The following is a 17,694-nucleotide window of genomic DNA, read 5'->3' as shown; positions in this document are numbered from 1 at the left end:
TGGGAATGGCCCCTCATAGTCCCGGATTACAATAAATGTGACTCTTTAATTCGACTTCTTGAGGCGTCCTTCTGTGATTCGCGGGGTACGTTACAACATTTCAAGAAAAAAAAAATTTGTTTCAAGCTTTGTAGTAAAAGGTAATGTCTTTTTCCTTGTGTCAATTATCATGGCACAAACTTTCCTAAATTCATTTCTTATAGTTCCTTTTGTTTTTAATTCTGTGGGAGATGGTTCTGTCAACCTATTGCACAGTGCCCAAGCTTTCTTGAAAGTCAACGCAGGTGTTTTTATTAATAAGAATATTTAACTGTTGCTTTTCACTGAGCAGTACCGTGATTATTTATGAATGGGTTAAAAATTTATTTATTGACAGATACTGGTTGAACCAATGCATCGTATGGTCGTCACTACGCTAGATACTCAGGTCACAGTGAACATGCTCTTCACTGACTAATCTGGTGCTGGACCTCAAGCAAAGCACTTGGTCTCCTGTTTCAGCTCTGCACTATTTAAAATAGCTTCATAAAAATACTTGCCCTACCTTCCTGCCAGAATTCAAGTAATTAGAATTCAGATCCTATCTTAATGGGTACACTCTAAAGAAAGAACTGCCACTTTCAAATATATCTCCCTTTGTTTGGGTGGCTGCTTTGTGTGTGTGTGTGTGTTGGGGTGAGGAGGGTGAATATCTAATTACCTTAATTCTTAGTAGCCTCCCAGGTTTTCTTCTCTTTCTCTTAGTACTACTTTTTCTTGATTTTCTATTGTTCATTAATATCCTGCTTTTAACTTCTCAGGACTCTTTTCAACCCAGAAAAATAGGAAGTAAAAAGGAAAGAAAAACATTTTGGTGAGTGTTATGGGTTGGCTCAGCGAGATAGACCACCGACTCAGAATTTAAATTTAAGAGCCTTTATTAAGCTGGCCAGCTGACCACAGCACCTATCTCCCCCTCTGGGAGCTTCAGAGCATGTGGCAGAGATCAAGGGTGCAGTATGATCCTTTATAGCAAAACAGTGTTACCTTAGAAGTTCACAGAAAGTTCATAAGCACAAAGGGGGGGGTAAACAGAGTCACACCTGGCTGGAGCGTATCATAACACATTGTTTTTCTAAGACAATCTAGCAATTTTTCTTCCATGGTTCCTAACCCTGACACAATCCTCTATACGTCAGTCCCCCCTCCCAGCACATTCAATTTCTTATGTCCCGTTTCCACCCCTTAGCACATTCTGTAACATTCTGTAACCCTTCCATGCTGCAGTCCCTCACCCTAGCACACTGAGCATTAACTCACCTGTGGTTTTCTGGAAATTCGTAGTGGGTTACACACAATTATAACGCTGTTCTCATGGGCACAATGTGATTAACAACTTTATATATGCAGAAGAAAATATACCTGTATTTGTATTTTCACAGGGTACTCTTAAGTCTGGAGATCCCTATGGTTTTTCCACAAATTAAAAACAACAACTAGCTTATGTTTAAAACCTATACTTTTCTCTTAAGACCATTTCTTCAACTTGGTGTTTTACTGGAGGAAGTTAGAAAAAGGGAGATATGATGCATGCAGAAGTAACAGTTCTGTTTTTGACACTATTTTTTTTGCTTGGTTTTTACAAAGGTAGTTCACTCACTAAGTCCCTGCGTGCCCAGATCACCCAACAACAGCAGCTCCTGCGAGCGTCAGTGGGACAGGACAGCACACAGAGTGACTGAATTGTGCTTTATTTGTTCAGTAATGTCTGAGGAAGTGACTTATGCTACCCTCAAATTTCCAAATCCTTCTCAGTCAACGAAACTTCAGGAGAGCTGCAGTCTCAAGAGAACAGGTAAGATCCTCTAAGCAGGATCCGACAGATGAGAGAAGAGATCATTTGCCTATACTGGTGGGTTCTCCTGTCTTCAACTCCAAGGTTCCATTATGGAGTGCTAGTTCATAGTGAAGTCGCTATGCCAGAGCCTAGTTTTACTGAGTGTATCTAGTTTGCGAGGTCATGAGAGTGTGTAAAAAGACTCTGGTCTAAACCTCTGGGAATCCAGATGTCTGGTGTCACCACAATAGCATATCTTATATTTTTTTTTTAGAGATTATCAGCTATTAGGGGAAGGGAAAAAAGTAATAGCATGAGGATAACTCTCCAGGATTTTTATTTAACTGCTAAAAGATATAAAGTAGACATATGCTATGAGGTTCATAGGACCATCTCACTCTACACTGTGATGTTGTAAACGTGTTTTTTTCTTTCTGAGAAGGAATAAGACTGAAAGTTCCTTATCTCAACATTGTATAATTCCAGTCCACATAATTGCAGTCTGTTTTATTCAGCAATTCAATCCCTAGAAAGTTAGAGATAACAGTGAAGCAGTAGGAAGATAATTTTGGAAAACATCAGAATCATATTTACTGAAATGTCTTTAATGGGACACATGGTTTCTTATACATTCCTGAGACCACTTTTGTTATTTATAAATTATTTACATATTTCAATACTTCTGTATATTTTTAATTCCGTTTGCTCTTAATAGGAAATTATATCTTCTATAAATATGTGGAATTTTTAATTTACTAATTTACCCCAAAGTATTTTATGTTCAAATGATGAAGAAAAAGCTCTCCATATAAACAAATCTGATTATAGAATTTTAAGTATCAGGTTGGTAGATAATGTGTTAGAAACAAATGTCCAAACAGAGTCATCTTCTCCATGGTGTTTGATGAAGGTACTGTATGTATGTAGGGAGAGGTGTTATATCATCAGCATCCAATTAATATCATAGGCAACTGACTTCAAGAAGCAATTCATGTTCAGTCACATATTTCCCAATAATTAACAATCGTTATTAAAAATGTTTATGAGAATTTTATTCTTTACATACATCGGGGTAGGTTGTTTGAATTTCATTTTTGTAAAGTTTCACAAAAAGTTTGTCTATTTAAAAATATCTATCATCAGAATCAAGCAGAAACACTGGGAATATCTGAATAGTTAGAAAGAGAAAACGAGATCAGAGCCAGGAGTGTTTTTTTAAAAACACTTTAACTTTTCCCCCTGAAAAGATAACCATGAAATGCCAGAATTGGAGCTGAATAATGCAGCTGAAAATGGACCAACAAGCATTGAGAGCACAGCTGAGTTGCCAGAAAGCATAGCTGTGAGAGGTAAGACCTATTTGAGTAAATAGACCCACTGGCTCCAGAAATAATTAATAAGAATATGTGTGTGTGTGTGTGTGTGTGTGTCTGTGTGTGTGTGTTGGGGGCGTTGAAGTGGGGGGGAGGGGTAGATGGGAGGAGGAGGAGATGTTGGAGCATAAAAATTAGAGATTATTTTATTGTTTTTAAATATGTTTTTATTAATTTTTAGAGCGAGAGGAAGGAAGAGGGATAGATAGATAGAAACATCGATGAGAGGGGAACATCATTGATCAGCTGCTTCCTGCACGCCCCCTACTGGGGCTCGAGCTCGCAACCCCAGCATATGCCCTGACTGGGAACCAAACCAACAACCTTTTGGTTTCTGGGTCGACGCTCAACAGCTGAGCCACCCCAGCCCTGCTAGAGATGACTTTTAAAAATAAAAGATAAAAAAATGTCAAGAAACGAAGTAAGGAGGATAAACTAATGTTCTTTAGTTATGGGAAACGATCTCTTTTTTATGATTTTTGCATCTACCCCAGAGTTTTCATAGCCTTTTCTGGATTTTTCTTATTTTCATATTATTAAATCTCATTTTCTTATTCCCTCCCTCCCCTTTTTAAATCATTTTATCCTTTTGTTACAATTCATGGGTGATTTTCTTAAACTCTCTTATAATTTTTCTATCAATAAAATGTTTTTGGTATCATTTTATTTAAACAAATTCTTATTTTCCACAGGCTTCTTTTTATAACACTCTATTTTGTGTATAAATGAAAAATCTTACTTTTCTGATTATTTTTAAAAATTTTATTTTCAAGTCAACCTTATTGAAGTGTAATTTAAATACAAAGTAATATTCTCACTTTAAATGCATTGTACTTAACAAGCATATACCTATATACCACCACCCAAAAGACTCCTTGTGTACCAGGCTGGTGTGGCTTAGTGGTTGAGTGTCCACCTATGTACCAGGAGGTTATGGTTTGATTCCCAGTCAGGGAACATTCCTGGGTTGTGGGCTCTATCTCTATCTAGTAGGAGGTATCCAGGAGCAGCTGATGGATGTCTCTCTCTCATCAATGTTTCTATCCCTCTGTCCTTCTCTCTTCTTCTCTGAAATCAATAAAAAATACATTTTTTAAAAAGACACCTTGTGTACCTTCCAAGTTATCCTAATCACTGACCTACTTTCTATCATCCTGAACTATCATGCCTGGTCTAGAATTTTATATAAATGGTTTCAAATAACATATACTCTTCAGTATTGTCTTCTTTCATAAGCATAATGCTTTTGAGATTCATCCTTGTTGTGTAAATCAGTAGTAAATTTCTTTTCATTGCCGAGTAGTAGTCCATCTCATAGATATACCGCAATATTTATCTATTAGTTGCTTCCAATTTGGGTCTAGTATGACTAAAGCTTCTTTGATGTGCAAGTCTTTGTGTAGACATTTTAAAGAAATTCCATTAGGTAAATACCAACCCAGGAGAATTCTAGATTGGGTTGGGGGTATGTTTAACTTTATAAGAAACATTTAAGAGTGTGATACCAAATCAAATTTGTGGGACCCCAGTGTATATGAGATGGGTTTGCTAAATTGTAGCCTTCACTGAAGAACTCGTTGTCAGTGTTTGTAGTTTACCACCCCTCCTCCCCTCTTGGCCAGTTAATGGCTCTGGAGATGAATCCTCCAATTCACTGCTACAGACAGTGTTTTATGAGCATGAATGAGAGAAGGTAACTCAAAAGGACTTGTATGCATGCATCTGGGCATGGCCAATGGACACAGACCCTAGCGGGGTGAGGGCATGTGCTAGGGGATGGGAGTAGCCTGAGAGGGGTCAGTGGGGGAAAAGGGAGACATATGCAATACTATGTGTAATTCTTTAAACAATAAAGAAAAAAGAGAGAAGGTGACGCAGTTCTATGAAATGGGGGAGAAAATACAGGGTGAGGGGAGTCTACTTGTATCTTACATAGACTTTTAGGTACATTTTCAGTTTTCAGGTCACTCATATTTCTACATGGAAAGTAGCAGGTCACACCAGTTCATGAAGCTTTGGGGGGTTCTTAAGTGAGAATCAGGTTGCTTCTTTTGTTTCCTCAGTGCTGAATGTGATGAACAGTTTCTAAGGGCCCACAAAGTTACTAGCAGCTTTTGTGTCTGCTTTCTAAAATCCATGTCGTTTTCCTGAATCCAGGCCTCCCCGGAGGACATTCTGCTCCATTGAAAGTGTGGGGCCTTGTTGCTTTCATTTTGCTAATGCTGAACCTGGTAGTGCTGGCTGGACTGGGAGCCCTGATCATAATGAGTAAGTTTCCACTTTTCTCGGAGGCTGTCCCTTGGTTTTATCAGGAACATTACATTACTCTGATACGTTATATAAACTTGAAAAATGAAAGATTTTAATAATTTGAAAGACTGCCAGGTAAACTAATATCAGTCTATCAAGAAAAGCCGGATTATGTTGTAATGATACACAAAATAGATAAATTACCAAGCTTTCTGAATCTTCTGGAAGATCTTAGAGGCATGACCCCTGTCTTTCTAATTTTTTTCTTCAATTCAGAGACTGGGGTTTAAATTATGGTTATATCTATTCAAGAACCTGAAATACATAATACATAGGTTTGGCAATATATTATAATATCTCCTAATCTAAAAAGTGTGGTTTGCATTTTTATAAACTAAATACTGAATTACACTCTTTTATTTTGAAATCTCTGCTTCAAATGGATCTTTTTGTTTTGCATTTAAATTTATTTGGGCATTTCCTTTAATAAGGAACTAGTTCTGCATTGAGTAACAAGTCATTTTTATCTCAATTAATTTTAATATTAAAAGTATGAAAGGTTGATGTTCTACATGTATGTAGCTATTATTCTATTTTTCCATTAAATTGTTAAATAACTATTATGATATTAATATAATTTATTGGAAGGCTTTGTGTGAAAATCTAATTAACCTCTTGCTGTGAATTATAGATTACCATGAACTCTTCTCCAGCAACAGAACAGCTTATGACAGGCAACAAAACATAATAGAACAGCTGGAGAGAAATATAATATTATACAGGGATATGTATAAAAATATCTCAAATGAGCACTTTGCTTTCAAAAATATGTTTGAAAATACGTTAAAATCATGGAAAAAATTTACCTCAAAATATGATGAAGGTGTAAAGAAGAAGGAAAATGGTGAGTAAAATCATTTATCTGTTTCATAGTCTCATCAATAACAGAGTTGTCTAATTTTCCCCAGCCTTTTCACTGTGTTCAAAATCTTTAAATATTTTTGAAATTAAAAAATCATGGAAATCTAATAACCATTTATAAATTCTTCTATAAAAAAAAACACTTTCTTTCTTTCTTCATTTAGTTTCTTTATATGCTGTTTAACTATTATTTTTTATCAAGCTAATTTCTATCTATCTATCTATCTACCTATCATCATCTATCAATCATCTATCTCTCTTGGGTTAGGTTTAGTTTTCTTGAATCCCTTCTTTCTTCTTTTTCCTTTTTTTACACTCAGATTTATTTATGCTCCCATTTTAATGGACTTTACCTGGATATATAGGAAATAAATCTTCTGCATATTTGCATGTCTGAGAAGGTCCTCATATGGCTTCATATAAATTTAAAGGTTAAAAGGAGTTTCTTCAAGAATATTGAAAATGTTGCTTCATTGTCTCTAGCAAGCAATGTTGTTAATACGAAGTCTGTTCCCAGTGTGATTTTCATTCTATAAAAATGACCTGATTTTAGCTTTTAAAATGTTTTCTTCGTTTTGGGGAGCTGAAGTTTTAAGATATTCTGGGGATGAGTGTTTTCTGATCATTTATTGGTGTGTACTCTGTGGGTCTTCTCAATATGAAAGTTTATGGCTTTCAAATTTAGGGAAAATATGTGCTATTACTAGTAAGTTCATACTTTCTACCCCATTTCCTCGGTTCTTTTCATGACTTCTTTGCTTCAAATGTTAAAGATTTGCAGATTGTCTTCTCTTTCTTTTTCTGTATTATTTTTTTTACTATGGGAGATTGTCTAAACTTTTTTTTCAATCTTTATATTGATTATTATTTTCACAATCATATTTTTAACCTGATAAAACCTTGCGTGATTCTTGAGAATTTGTAATTGTTTTTTTTAGCAGTCTGTTCTTACCTTTAAAGTCATCTCAGTATATTACTCAGAGGAGTATTTTAAAATATGACTCTTGTCTTTCCTAAAAAATTTTTTTTGGGTGGTAGACGGGTTATTTGCTTTTGTCTTTTCCTTTTTTTTTTTTTATCATGGTAATTCTCTCTCATGTTCTGGTGCTGTAATATACCTTATAATTCTTGCTTCTCTCTTCATACGTAAGAAAGAAAGGGATCCTGGTTTGTGTTGACTATACCGCTGTTAAAAGAAGGTAGGTTTCTGTTAGATCTCTCTGGCGATGGAAAATCTACCTGGATATTTTAAGGGTGGAAGACTGGACTGGAATGTATGAACAGACAACTTTTCTTTTTTTTCAAATGAAGCTGGATATAAACTGTGGCACTAACAGTCATAGCAGAAACCTAGGCTTTGCTAGATAGAGTATCCAATTTCTTCATAGAGGAACCATGCACTTTCCTCTGCTAAAAGCCCTTTGCCTTCTCACTGATTTATCTCCTTTTCATTCTTCAGTCCTTCCTTTCTTACCTTCTTTTATTTAAAAAAATTGCCTACCACTTAGGTGAAGACTCTAAGAATATAAAGTTTTCTGTATAACAGTTTAGTAATTCTTTGCCTTGAGTAACTAATGATATAATAGAAAAAACAGATGAGTAAAGAGATAATTACAATCCAGTGTAATAAGTGCATGTAAACATAAATATATAATGCAAGAAATAATATAGTTGGAGGGAAGAGTCCAGACTGGGTTAGGGTACAATATTCAGTGCTGGAAGGGAAGGCATATTGAAATAAAAATGATGAGCAATATAGCATGACAGTCTCAGGAGAAGTTCAAGGTATTCAAACTAAGATTAATAAGAAATAAAACTGGACTGTCATTAGAGTTCCTGTAGATAATGGAGAGGGTTTGGATTTTAACCTGGAAACAATAGAAAAACATTGTATAATTTAAAGCATGCTCTTATAGAAACACTAGAGGCCCAATACACGAATTTGTGCACAGGTGGGTCCGGCTGGCCCAGCACCAATCAGGGCTGATTGGGGCGGGGCCTGTCGGGGCGAGAAGACAGTGGGAGGTTGGCCGGCCCACCCCGTTTGGGGTGCGATTAGGGCCTGGCCGGCTGAGGGACTGGGCCTTGGGAGATTGGCCAGAAGGCCCCTCCCCCTATTGGGGTGGAGGGGCGAATGGGGGCGGGGCCAGCCATGGGGAGAGGCTGTGGGTGGTTGGTCGGCCTGCCCCACCCCTGATTGGTGTGTGGGGGGGCTGATCAGGGGAAGAGCTGGTTGGGCGGAGGTGCCACAGGTCGATTGGGGTGGTGGGGGCTGATCATGGATGGGCCAGTTTTGGGGAGTGGCTGTGGACAGTGGGCCAGGCAGCCCTGCCCCAGAATGTGTTGGGGGAGGCTAATAGGGGGCCAGCAGCCTGGGGGAGGGACTATGGGTGGTTGGCTGGCCAACCCTGCCTCTGATGGAGGGGGCATTAGGAGGCAGAGCTGGCTTGGGGAAGAGGCTGTGGGTCTGTTGGGATAGGAGGGCCAATCAAGGGTGGGGCCAGGTGAGGGGAGGGGCTAAAGGAGGTTTGCTGGCTGGCCCCACCCCCTGTTGGGGTAGTGGGGGGCAATCAGGGTGGGGGCAGCTGAGGGGTGGGGCTGCGGGCCAATCGAGGTGGGGGGGTGCACCAGGTTATGCAGCCAGCCAGGGCGGAGGGGCTGCAGGAGGTTGGTTGGCCGGCCCTGTCACCTATTGGAGTAGGGGGAGGGGGTGGTCAGGGGCGGGGCTGGATGAGGAGGGGCTGCAGGCCGCTTGGGGTGGGGCAGGCTGATCAGAGGTGGGGCCAGCTGGGGGACAGGACCACGGGAGGTTGGCCAGCTGGCTCCATCCCCTGATCGGGCTGGTTTGCTAGCCGCAGTGGGCGCCATAGCGACTGGTTGTTCAGTTCATTACAATGTTCCAGTCACTGGCTTTTTATATATATACTAGAGGCCCGGTGCACAAAAATCTGTGCACTCGGGGGGCAGGGGGGTCCCTCAGCCTGGCCTGTGCCCTCTCGCAGTCTGGGACCCCTCGGGAGATAACGACCTGCTGGCTTAGGCCAGCTCCCGGGTGGCAGAGGGCAGGCCCTGTCCCTAGGTGCAGGCCCTGGTCGGGCTCAGAGCAGGGCTGATTGGGGAGTTGGGGCGCCACCCCCTGTCATGCACAGAGCAGGGCAGATCAGGAGGTTGCAATGCCACCCTCAGTTACTCTCAGGGTAGGGCCGATTGGGGGGTTGGGGTGTCGCCCCCAGTCACACTCAAGGCAGGGTCAATGGGGAGGTTGCGGCGTCACCCCCTTTCACGCACAGAGCAGGGCCAATCAGGGGATGGGGCTCCGTATCCTGTCATTCACAGAGCAGGGTCCATCAGGGGGTTGGGGAGCTCCCCCCTGTCACGCATAGAGCAGGACCGATCAGGGGGTTGAGGAGCTCCCCTCTGTCACTCACAGAGTAGGGCTGATAGGGGAGTTGGGGCACCACCCCCTGTCACACACAGAGCAGGGCGGAGCAGGGTGTTGGGGCTCCGCACCCTGTCACACTCAGGGCAGGGCTGATGGGTAGGTTATGGCTCTACCCCATTTCACACACAGAACAAGGCCCATGGGGGGCGCGGTTGGGGCACTGCTCTCTATCACCCACAGAGCAGGGTGGATCAGGGGGTTGGGGAGCCACCACTGTCACACTCAGGGCAGGGCCGATGGGGAGGTTATGGCTCTACCCTGTAACACACAGAGCAGGGCCCATGGGGCAGGGGGTTGGGGTGCCGCACCCTGTCACACACAGAGTCGCAGGATGATCAGGGGGTTGGGGAGCTCCCCCCTATCAGGCACAGAACAGGGCTGATCAGGGGGTTAGGGTGCCTTCCCCTGTCACAAACAGAGCAGGGCAGATGGGGAGGTTGTGGCCCTGCCCCCTGTCACGCTGATCCCGGTGCCAGGAGGCCTCGCAGCTCCGCTGATCCCATTGCTGGGAGGCATATTACCCTTTTACTATATAGGATAGAGGCCTGGTGCACGGGTGGGGGCAGGCTGGTTTGCCCTGAAGGGTGACCTGGATCAGGGTGGGGGTCCCCACTGGGGTGCCTGGCCAGCCTGGATGAGGGGATGATGGCTGTTTACAGATGGTCACACACCCTTCAGGGTGGGGGTCCCCACTGGGGTGCCTGGCCAGTCTGGGTGAGGGGCTGAGGGCTGTTTTCAGGCTGACGGGTGACTGAAGCTCCCAACCACTCCTTTTTTTCTTTTTTATTCTGGGCCAGCTTTAGCTCTGAGGCTTGGATACAGCTCTTAGGCCTCGGCTGCTGAAAGCAGGTATCTGGTTTGTTTGGGTTCTACAATTGAAACACTGTTTCAACTCCAGCTCTGAGATCCCAGCTGGCTGAAAGCAGGTTTCTGGAGTTTTGTTTAGCTTCTATATTTGTAACAATGTTTTAAACTGCAAGTTCAGAGGCCGGCAGTGGCAGGCGGGGAATGTTGGAGTCCTCTGTCACTGAAGCAAGCAAGCCTCATGTACGCTTCAAGCTGCCTGGCTGCCGGCTGCCATCTTGGCTGGTAGTTAATTTGCATATTGCCCTGATTAGCCAATGGGAAGGTTAGTGGAGTGACACCAATTTGCATGTTTCTCTTTTATTAGTGTAGATCAGGTAAATCACTAAAAACAGTGAGGTGATGAGGCTTCTGTAGAAAATTTAACAGAATAGAGATGGACTAGGTCCTGTTGAAGCAATTCAAACATACTGAAGTTTTCTCTGAGTGCTTCTTCATTTTTCTTCCTATGTATCTATGATTCTTTTTCTGTCTCAGATTGTTTCAGATTCAAATCCCACCTCATTTCAGACACATTCTCTTCTTTCATATTTTAAGCAGTCACCTCATTCAATATGTAACCTTTTAACCTTTCAATATATAGTGAAGATGTTGGAATTCCAATATGTATGCTTATTGATTGTATATCTGTGAATACATATTATGCATATGTGTGTGCCGGCCTCAAAGACTTTCTCATTTGATTTTCAGACCTCAGATCTTGCTCATGTTCAGAGTCACGCATATGGTACGGAGATAGTGGGAAGAATTTCTCCTCCCTGATATGTGACAATGAGAAAAATGGCAATAGAACTCAGGTCTGTGTTATGATTTATGGTATGTCTGTATACATTTCCTGGTATTGTTAAGGTACAGGTAAGAAGAATTTGAGTGGCAATATTAATCCTTGGCTATTCCTAATGAATGGCTTTTATGCCCTTTCTGTGTGCCCCTTCCCTCTGAGTGGAGTCATTGGAGAATTCCTATACCACAGGTTCAAATAGCAAGGACATATAATTATTAGACTTACCAGTCCATGAAACACATCATAGCAGGTAAGTTATGGATATGTATTTCTTTGGTATTTCTTATTCCCTGTGATTATTGGTTCTAATAGAACCAGAGTGTACGGACTTAGTTTCAGTTGTGAGGCATATGTTAATGGACTATTGATACAACTTAAATCATGGGATTCTCTTTCCTCCTTCGTGCTATTGTAAACTGATGAAAATTTATAGTCTTGACTAACCCATTTGGTATAATCACATAAATCATTTATCTTATTTTCACATGTTATAGCCCTTAGTGTTATTACAGTTAAAATACTGATAAATCAATAAAGTTACTGCAATACTCATTACTTTGCTGTTATTTTATTAATATTTGAGTGTCAAAAAAATACCAAATTCCTAACTATGGAATGCTAGAACCCTTACTATCCCAGCACACTCACTCGTTTAATTTGCTGTAATATATAGCATGCTCCAGCCCAACAGATCTTGTTATCAGCATGAACTTGAATTTAGTTCATGTCTCTGTGATTTTTGCCCTTTATGATTTTACTAGAGGCTCGACACGCAAAATGTATGCATGGATATGGTCCCTAGGCCTGACCTGTGATCAGCGCCATCTTCCCCAGCAGCCACCCACCCCCAGTTCCCTGTTTGCAATTGGGCAATCGGAGCCTGATGGCTGGGGGATGGGCCCGAGAGGTCAGCCGTTCCTGCCAGCTTGCTGGCCCTGTCCCCACCGTGGGTTGCCCTCTGTGTGTGGGGCAACTAGTGGGGTGGGAACCTTGGAATGGTGCCAAACCCATCCTCTGCCACCCACTCCTGGTTCGCCATTTGCCATTGGGTGATTGAAGTCTGTTGGCTGGTGAAAGGGACCGAGAGGTGGTCAGTGCACCTCATAGTGACTGGTCGAGCAGTCATCTGGTTGTTCCACCGTTAGGGTCAATTTTCATATAACTCTTTTATTATATAGGATAGAAGCTCAGTTCAATCTGGGTGCGGGCTGCCAGCCTGCCCTGATGGGGGCCCTAGATCAGAGTGGGGGTCCCCACTCGGGGGCAGGGATGGCTGGGGCAAGGGGCTACGATGGGTTTGCAGGCTGGCCACACCCCCAATCAAGGTGAGGGTCCCCCCTGGGGCCAGCTGGGGCGAAAGGCCATGGGTGGTTTGCCAGCTGGTCCTGCCCCCAATCAGGGTGGAGGGTCTCCGCTGGAGGGCGAGGTGAGGGGCCGCAGTGCTTCTGGTCTCTGGTCATTCTGCTCATTCTGCTGTTTTGGTTGCTGGGCTTTTATTATATAGGATAGGCTTACCTGAACCAGAGGCCCGGTGCACGAAATTGGTGCACAGGTGAGGTCTCGAGGCCTGGCCGGCAATCAGGGCCGATCTTAGCCAGGCCAATCAGGGAAGGGCTGGAGAGGAGGCGATGGTTGCGGGGCCAGGCATGGAAGGAATGGACATCAGCCATTGCCACCACCATTGTTGGCACCTTGCCATCACATGGTTCCCCCCCTCCCCCTCTCCTCCTTCCCTCACCGCCACGCCACCACCGCAGTGAGCAGGAGGCGGGCTGATTAGAGCCTGCCAGCTTGGGGGAGGGACAGGGCACAGGAGGTTGGCCACTGGCCCCAAGGAGGGAGCCAGCCCTTGGACCCTCTGGGAAAGGGGCTGCATCAGCTGCCACCCACCCTTAGTTCCTTGTCCCAGCCTGGGGTCTGCTGGCCTGGGGGAGAGACCAAAAGAGGTTGGCCGGCCAGGGGGAGGGACCATGGGAGGTTGGCCAGCCAAGGGAGGTTGGCTGTGGGAGAGCACTGACCACCAGGGGGCAGCTCCTGCATTGAGCGTGGTCAGTGAATGTCATAGCGACTGGTCGTTCCGGTCGTTCCGGTTGCTTAGGCTTTTGTATATAGATAGATAGATAATTATTTTTGTTGTTGTTGTTAATCCTTACCCAAGGATATATTTTCCATTGATATCTTTTAAAAGAGAATGGAAGGAACAGAGAGGAAGGGAGAGAGGGAGAATGAAAGAGAGAGGAAGAGAAATGTTGATGTGAGAGAGAAACATTAGTTGGTTACCTCCTGCACATGCCCTGACCAGGGATGGGGCTCTAACTTGCAACCCAGTTACATGCTCTTGACCAGCAATCAAACCAGAGACCCTTTGGTGCATGGCTGACACACTAACCACTTAGCGACATTGGCCAGGGCATTGACTGAATCTTTATTTTGTCCCTTTTGAATTTGATTAACCCAACTCTATTTTCAAATTTTAACTTTGTTGCTTCCTTGGAAATTTACTTCCATCACAGCAGGCTCAATTAGTGGCCTTCTCTTTCATATTCCCACATCACTATTTTTTAGTCACTAGCCATAAATGTGTCTGTTTTGTTAGACTTTCAGCTCCATAAAGATAAAAAATGTCTTATCCATTTTGTATATCCATTTGAGAACACTTTAAGCCTGGCTGAAGTACAAGGTTTCTTCAATAGCTTGATTTTAAAAAACTGTGCTGTTTTTTCTATAAGATTGTCCTTAGAATATCAAAGGGGAGACATTTCATTGTTTTAACATATTATTTTTAATAATTTAATTTATTAATAAGAGAAACACCTCAATCAGAGAAAAATTAATAAATTGTTAAGAAATTAAGAAAAATTAAGAGATAAAATTGTTTTTAGACTAAAATTAATTAGATATGAGGTATGAAGGAAAGGGAGCAGACTATGATAATATTAAATTTTCTATCTTCTTTTTTGTTTGTTTGTTTTGTTAATCTTTACCTGAGGACATTTTTTCATTGATTTTTTAGAAAGGGTGAAAGGAATAAAGAGGAGAAAAGGAGGGAGAGAGAGAGAGAAACATCCATGTGAGAGAAATGCATTAATTGGTTGCCTCCTGCACGTGCCCACACCGGGGTGGGGATCAACCTGCAACCCAGATACCTGCCCTTGACTGGGAATCAAACCCATGACCCTTCAGAGCATAGGCTGGCACTCTAACCACTAAACAGTACTGGCCAGGTCTTAAGTTTTTTTTAATCTCAAATTTTTACATAAGAAAACAATGATCTGGTATATGTGTGGTATTTTCATGTTTGGAACTGATATCGAGTGTAAACTTTAATATGTCAGATTTATGTGAGAATCACATGAATATAATGTAATTTTGCTTGGAAGTGAATGGAGGGTGACTGTAATGGAGAATTTTTTAAAAATTATCTACTCATAATTTTACTAAACATTAATTACTTACCAAACATTTACCAACGATTAACATGTTCTTTTCATTGGGAATGCCAGAGGAATAAAGTACTGATCCCCATTATCAAGGGTTATTTGAACCTCGTAAGGAACATTTTGTTTAATAAAAAAATCGATAGACTGGGTGACAACATCCAAAATGAACTGAGAAAAGGAGAAGCCACACAGGATAGAATCCTACATATCCATACCACATGTGGGGCAGGAAAATAGGAAAACCAGTACAAGCATTTAAGAATAAACGATTAAAAAAATAGGGAGAAAAAAGAAGGCATGATCCAATGGGAGCTGATGATTAAAAAAATGGGGGACAGTTTAAAGAACAATTTAATCAACGGTGGAAATACTTCAAAAAAAGTTAAATAATACACAAATGATGGCAAATACTATATATTACATGCCTATAATGAGCCACTAAAACTAAAAAAGACCTTTCTAGGTAATGTTTTATTTGACCTTAAGACAGTCTAAGATGTAAGTATCCTTATCCCTAAATTTCAGATCAGGAAACTAAAGTTCATAGAGAATAAGTAAATTTCTTAAGGTCACATGAGTAATAAGCACCAGAATGCAGGCTCAAATCCTAGTCTACCTATTTTCTTTTACATATATTCATTCCAGAGAAGAAGGGAGAGGGAGAGAGGGATTGAAACATTAATGATGAGAGAAAATCATTTATCTGCTATCTCCTAGATGCCCCCTACTGGGGATCAAACCTGCAAACTCAGCATGTGCCCTGACTGGGAATCAAACCTTGACCTCTTGGTTTATAGGTCAACTCTTAGCCACTGAGCAACACGAGCTTCTAGTCTGCCTATTTTCAAAGCCTAAGGTATAGCTAAAAAATAAAGTCTTAGTTAACAATTAATAGATGTCTCTGGCAAGAGTAATATAAATGAAGTCATGCGGGTTAATTATGGGTAACATTTAATTATTTTTCAAATATTTCTTGTGCCTACTAAGGTCGGCAACATATACTAAATTCTGGGGATGTAATAATAATAAGCCCTTCCTTCATACATCTTACAGAAGCTTTGATCTAAGGTGAATAAAAACAAATCGAGAATAATGCAAATGGTTATTTTACTGTAATTATGATATTTCATATACAAAAAATGAGAAGTACAGTGCTCAAGGAGAATGTTAGAGATTGCTTAAAATCTAAATGAGGAAGAAGAAATAAAATAAAGCTTAAGCTCCAGGTTTTCTCTTTAGAATCTTTGAGGGTAATGGAAGATGTTACCTTTTATATCTCTAAAAGAAAATTCATGACATCAGGAGAGTTTTAAAGATATTACTTACTTACTTCAGGATAGGGCCCAATGAAGAGGGAAAGATTAAAAGAGTAGGAGAGAGGGAGGTAGTAAGTTGGAAAAGAGTGGAAAGGTTAGTCTTGAATGAATGGGAACCCATTCCACAGTGGATGCCGAAAATAAAATTAGAATCTCTACAGATGTAGAGATGGTGGTATTTGGAGGACTAGGCCATAGCTCACCTGATACCTCTGTTTTTGCTTATTGTTTGCTGAATGTTAAGAGTGATGGTGTTAAGTAGGAAACCTGAGAATAAAGACGGTTTTAACGTTTCACTGAGGGAAAGGGGACAAGGAACCGAGAAGAAGTTAAATGATTGTTGAGTGGAATTTTGATGACATGAGTTTGGTTCTGTTGTACTTGAATTAGCTCCCAGAGAGACAAAGGAATAGTAACTGATGTTTCTTTTGTATATAGCTGTTCATTAGCTGTCTTCCATCACCTGTCTCCTGGATGCAACTGAATTGTACATTACCCAAGAAAAATAAGACGACAGAAAATGTTTCAAAATTTTGCATTTTACCTGTGAGTTAGTCTCTTCTATTTTGTCAATAATAAAGGAATGTCTGGTATGCTAATTTTGGATATATTTATCTGACAGTTATCCTCCATATATGATCAAAGATGAAAAAGAAAAGGCAAGAAATTATGAGAGCATGTGTCTGTACCCCAAGCAATCATTTTTTTTAGCAAAATACCTAAATATTCTAAATAAAAGGAGACCCTTGGAATTAAGAGCACAGAGGTTAGAAATTCAGAAGTTCTGCTCCATTTCCTAACCCTTTCTTTCATAGTACTGTCCCTTGCTTTCAGAGGGCACTAAGAAATGGAAAGTATAAATGCAAAATCAAATTATAGTCAAGGGTATTACCCTGTGTGATACACAATATTGTGTCCCTTTGTAGCAAAGAAAATTCTGCTGTGTTTCTACTTTGCATATTGTTTAAGTAAATAATATAAGCTTACATGCTTTATTAAAGGAAGATTATGCAACTATTTTTAAGAAACTTACAGTGAAGGTAACCTTATGATTTATTGCCCAAACCAGAACACTTTTGAGTGTGAAAGGAGGCACTGTAGATAGTTACATCAAGACATTGGGCATAAAATCAGAGGTGTCCTGAACAAGCCAAGATTACTCATGACCTCTTGGGTGACATTGGGAACAGAAGGCCGAGTGGTAACTTGAGGGTTTTAGACAGTTGATGGCTCTTGTGAATTCTCACAGCGGTAAAGAATCACCCTAGCTATTGTCACTTTTTCTCTTTTAAATTAAATACAGTCATCTAATAAGAAAATAAAAAAAAATAAGTTTTGGATATAACAGATTTGCTTCATGAAGTAATTGTCCCTTTTTTAAGATAAAGGAAGCATACAATTCATTTTTATTCATTTATTTATTTTGTTACAGGTTTGGCAGCCTTATAAATGTTTCAAGTGCTGAAACAGTGAAGTAGGCAATATTCA

General features: G+C 41.1%; 1 protein-coding gene across 1 annotated transcript; it reads left to right on the top strand.

Moving 5' to 3' along the window:
* Positions 1–3,069: 3,069 nt before the first annotated feature.
* LOC308514416 (uncharacterized protein) lies at positions 3,070–16,847 on the top strand. The gene is made up of 5 exons (XM_081084581.1): positions 3,070–3,165; positions 5,347–5,457; positions 6,131–6,343; positions 11,357–11,463; positions 16,645–16,847. The coding sequence occupies exons 1-5, from the start codon at positions 3,075–3,077 to the stop codon at positions 16,759–16,761; spliced, it is 639 nt and encodes a 212-aa protein (XP_080940707.1). The 5' UTR covers positions 3,070–3,074; the 3' UTR covers positions 16,762–16,847.
* The last annotated feature ends 847 nt before the right edge of the window (positions 16,848–17,694 follow it).

The sequence above is a fragment of the Myotis nattereri genome, assembly GCF_964212035.1.
Source record: "Myotis nattereri genome assembly, chromosome: 2".
Classification (NCBI taxonomy): Eukaryota; Metazoa; Chordata; class Mammalia; order Chiroptera; family Vespertilionidae; genus Myotis; species Myotis nattereri.
Note: the sequence above shows the minus strand (reverse complement) of the source record. Positions and strands in the feature narration are given on the sequence as shown.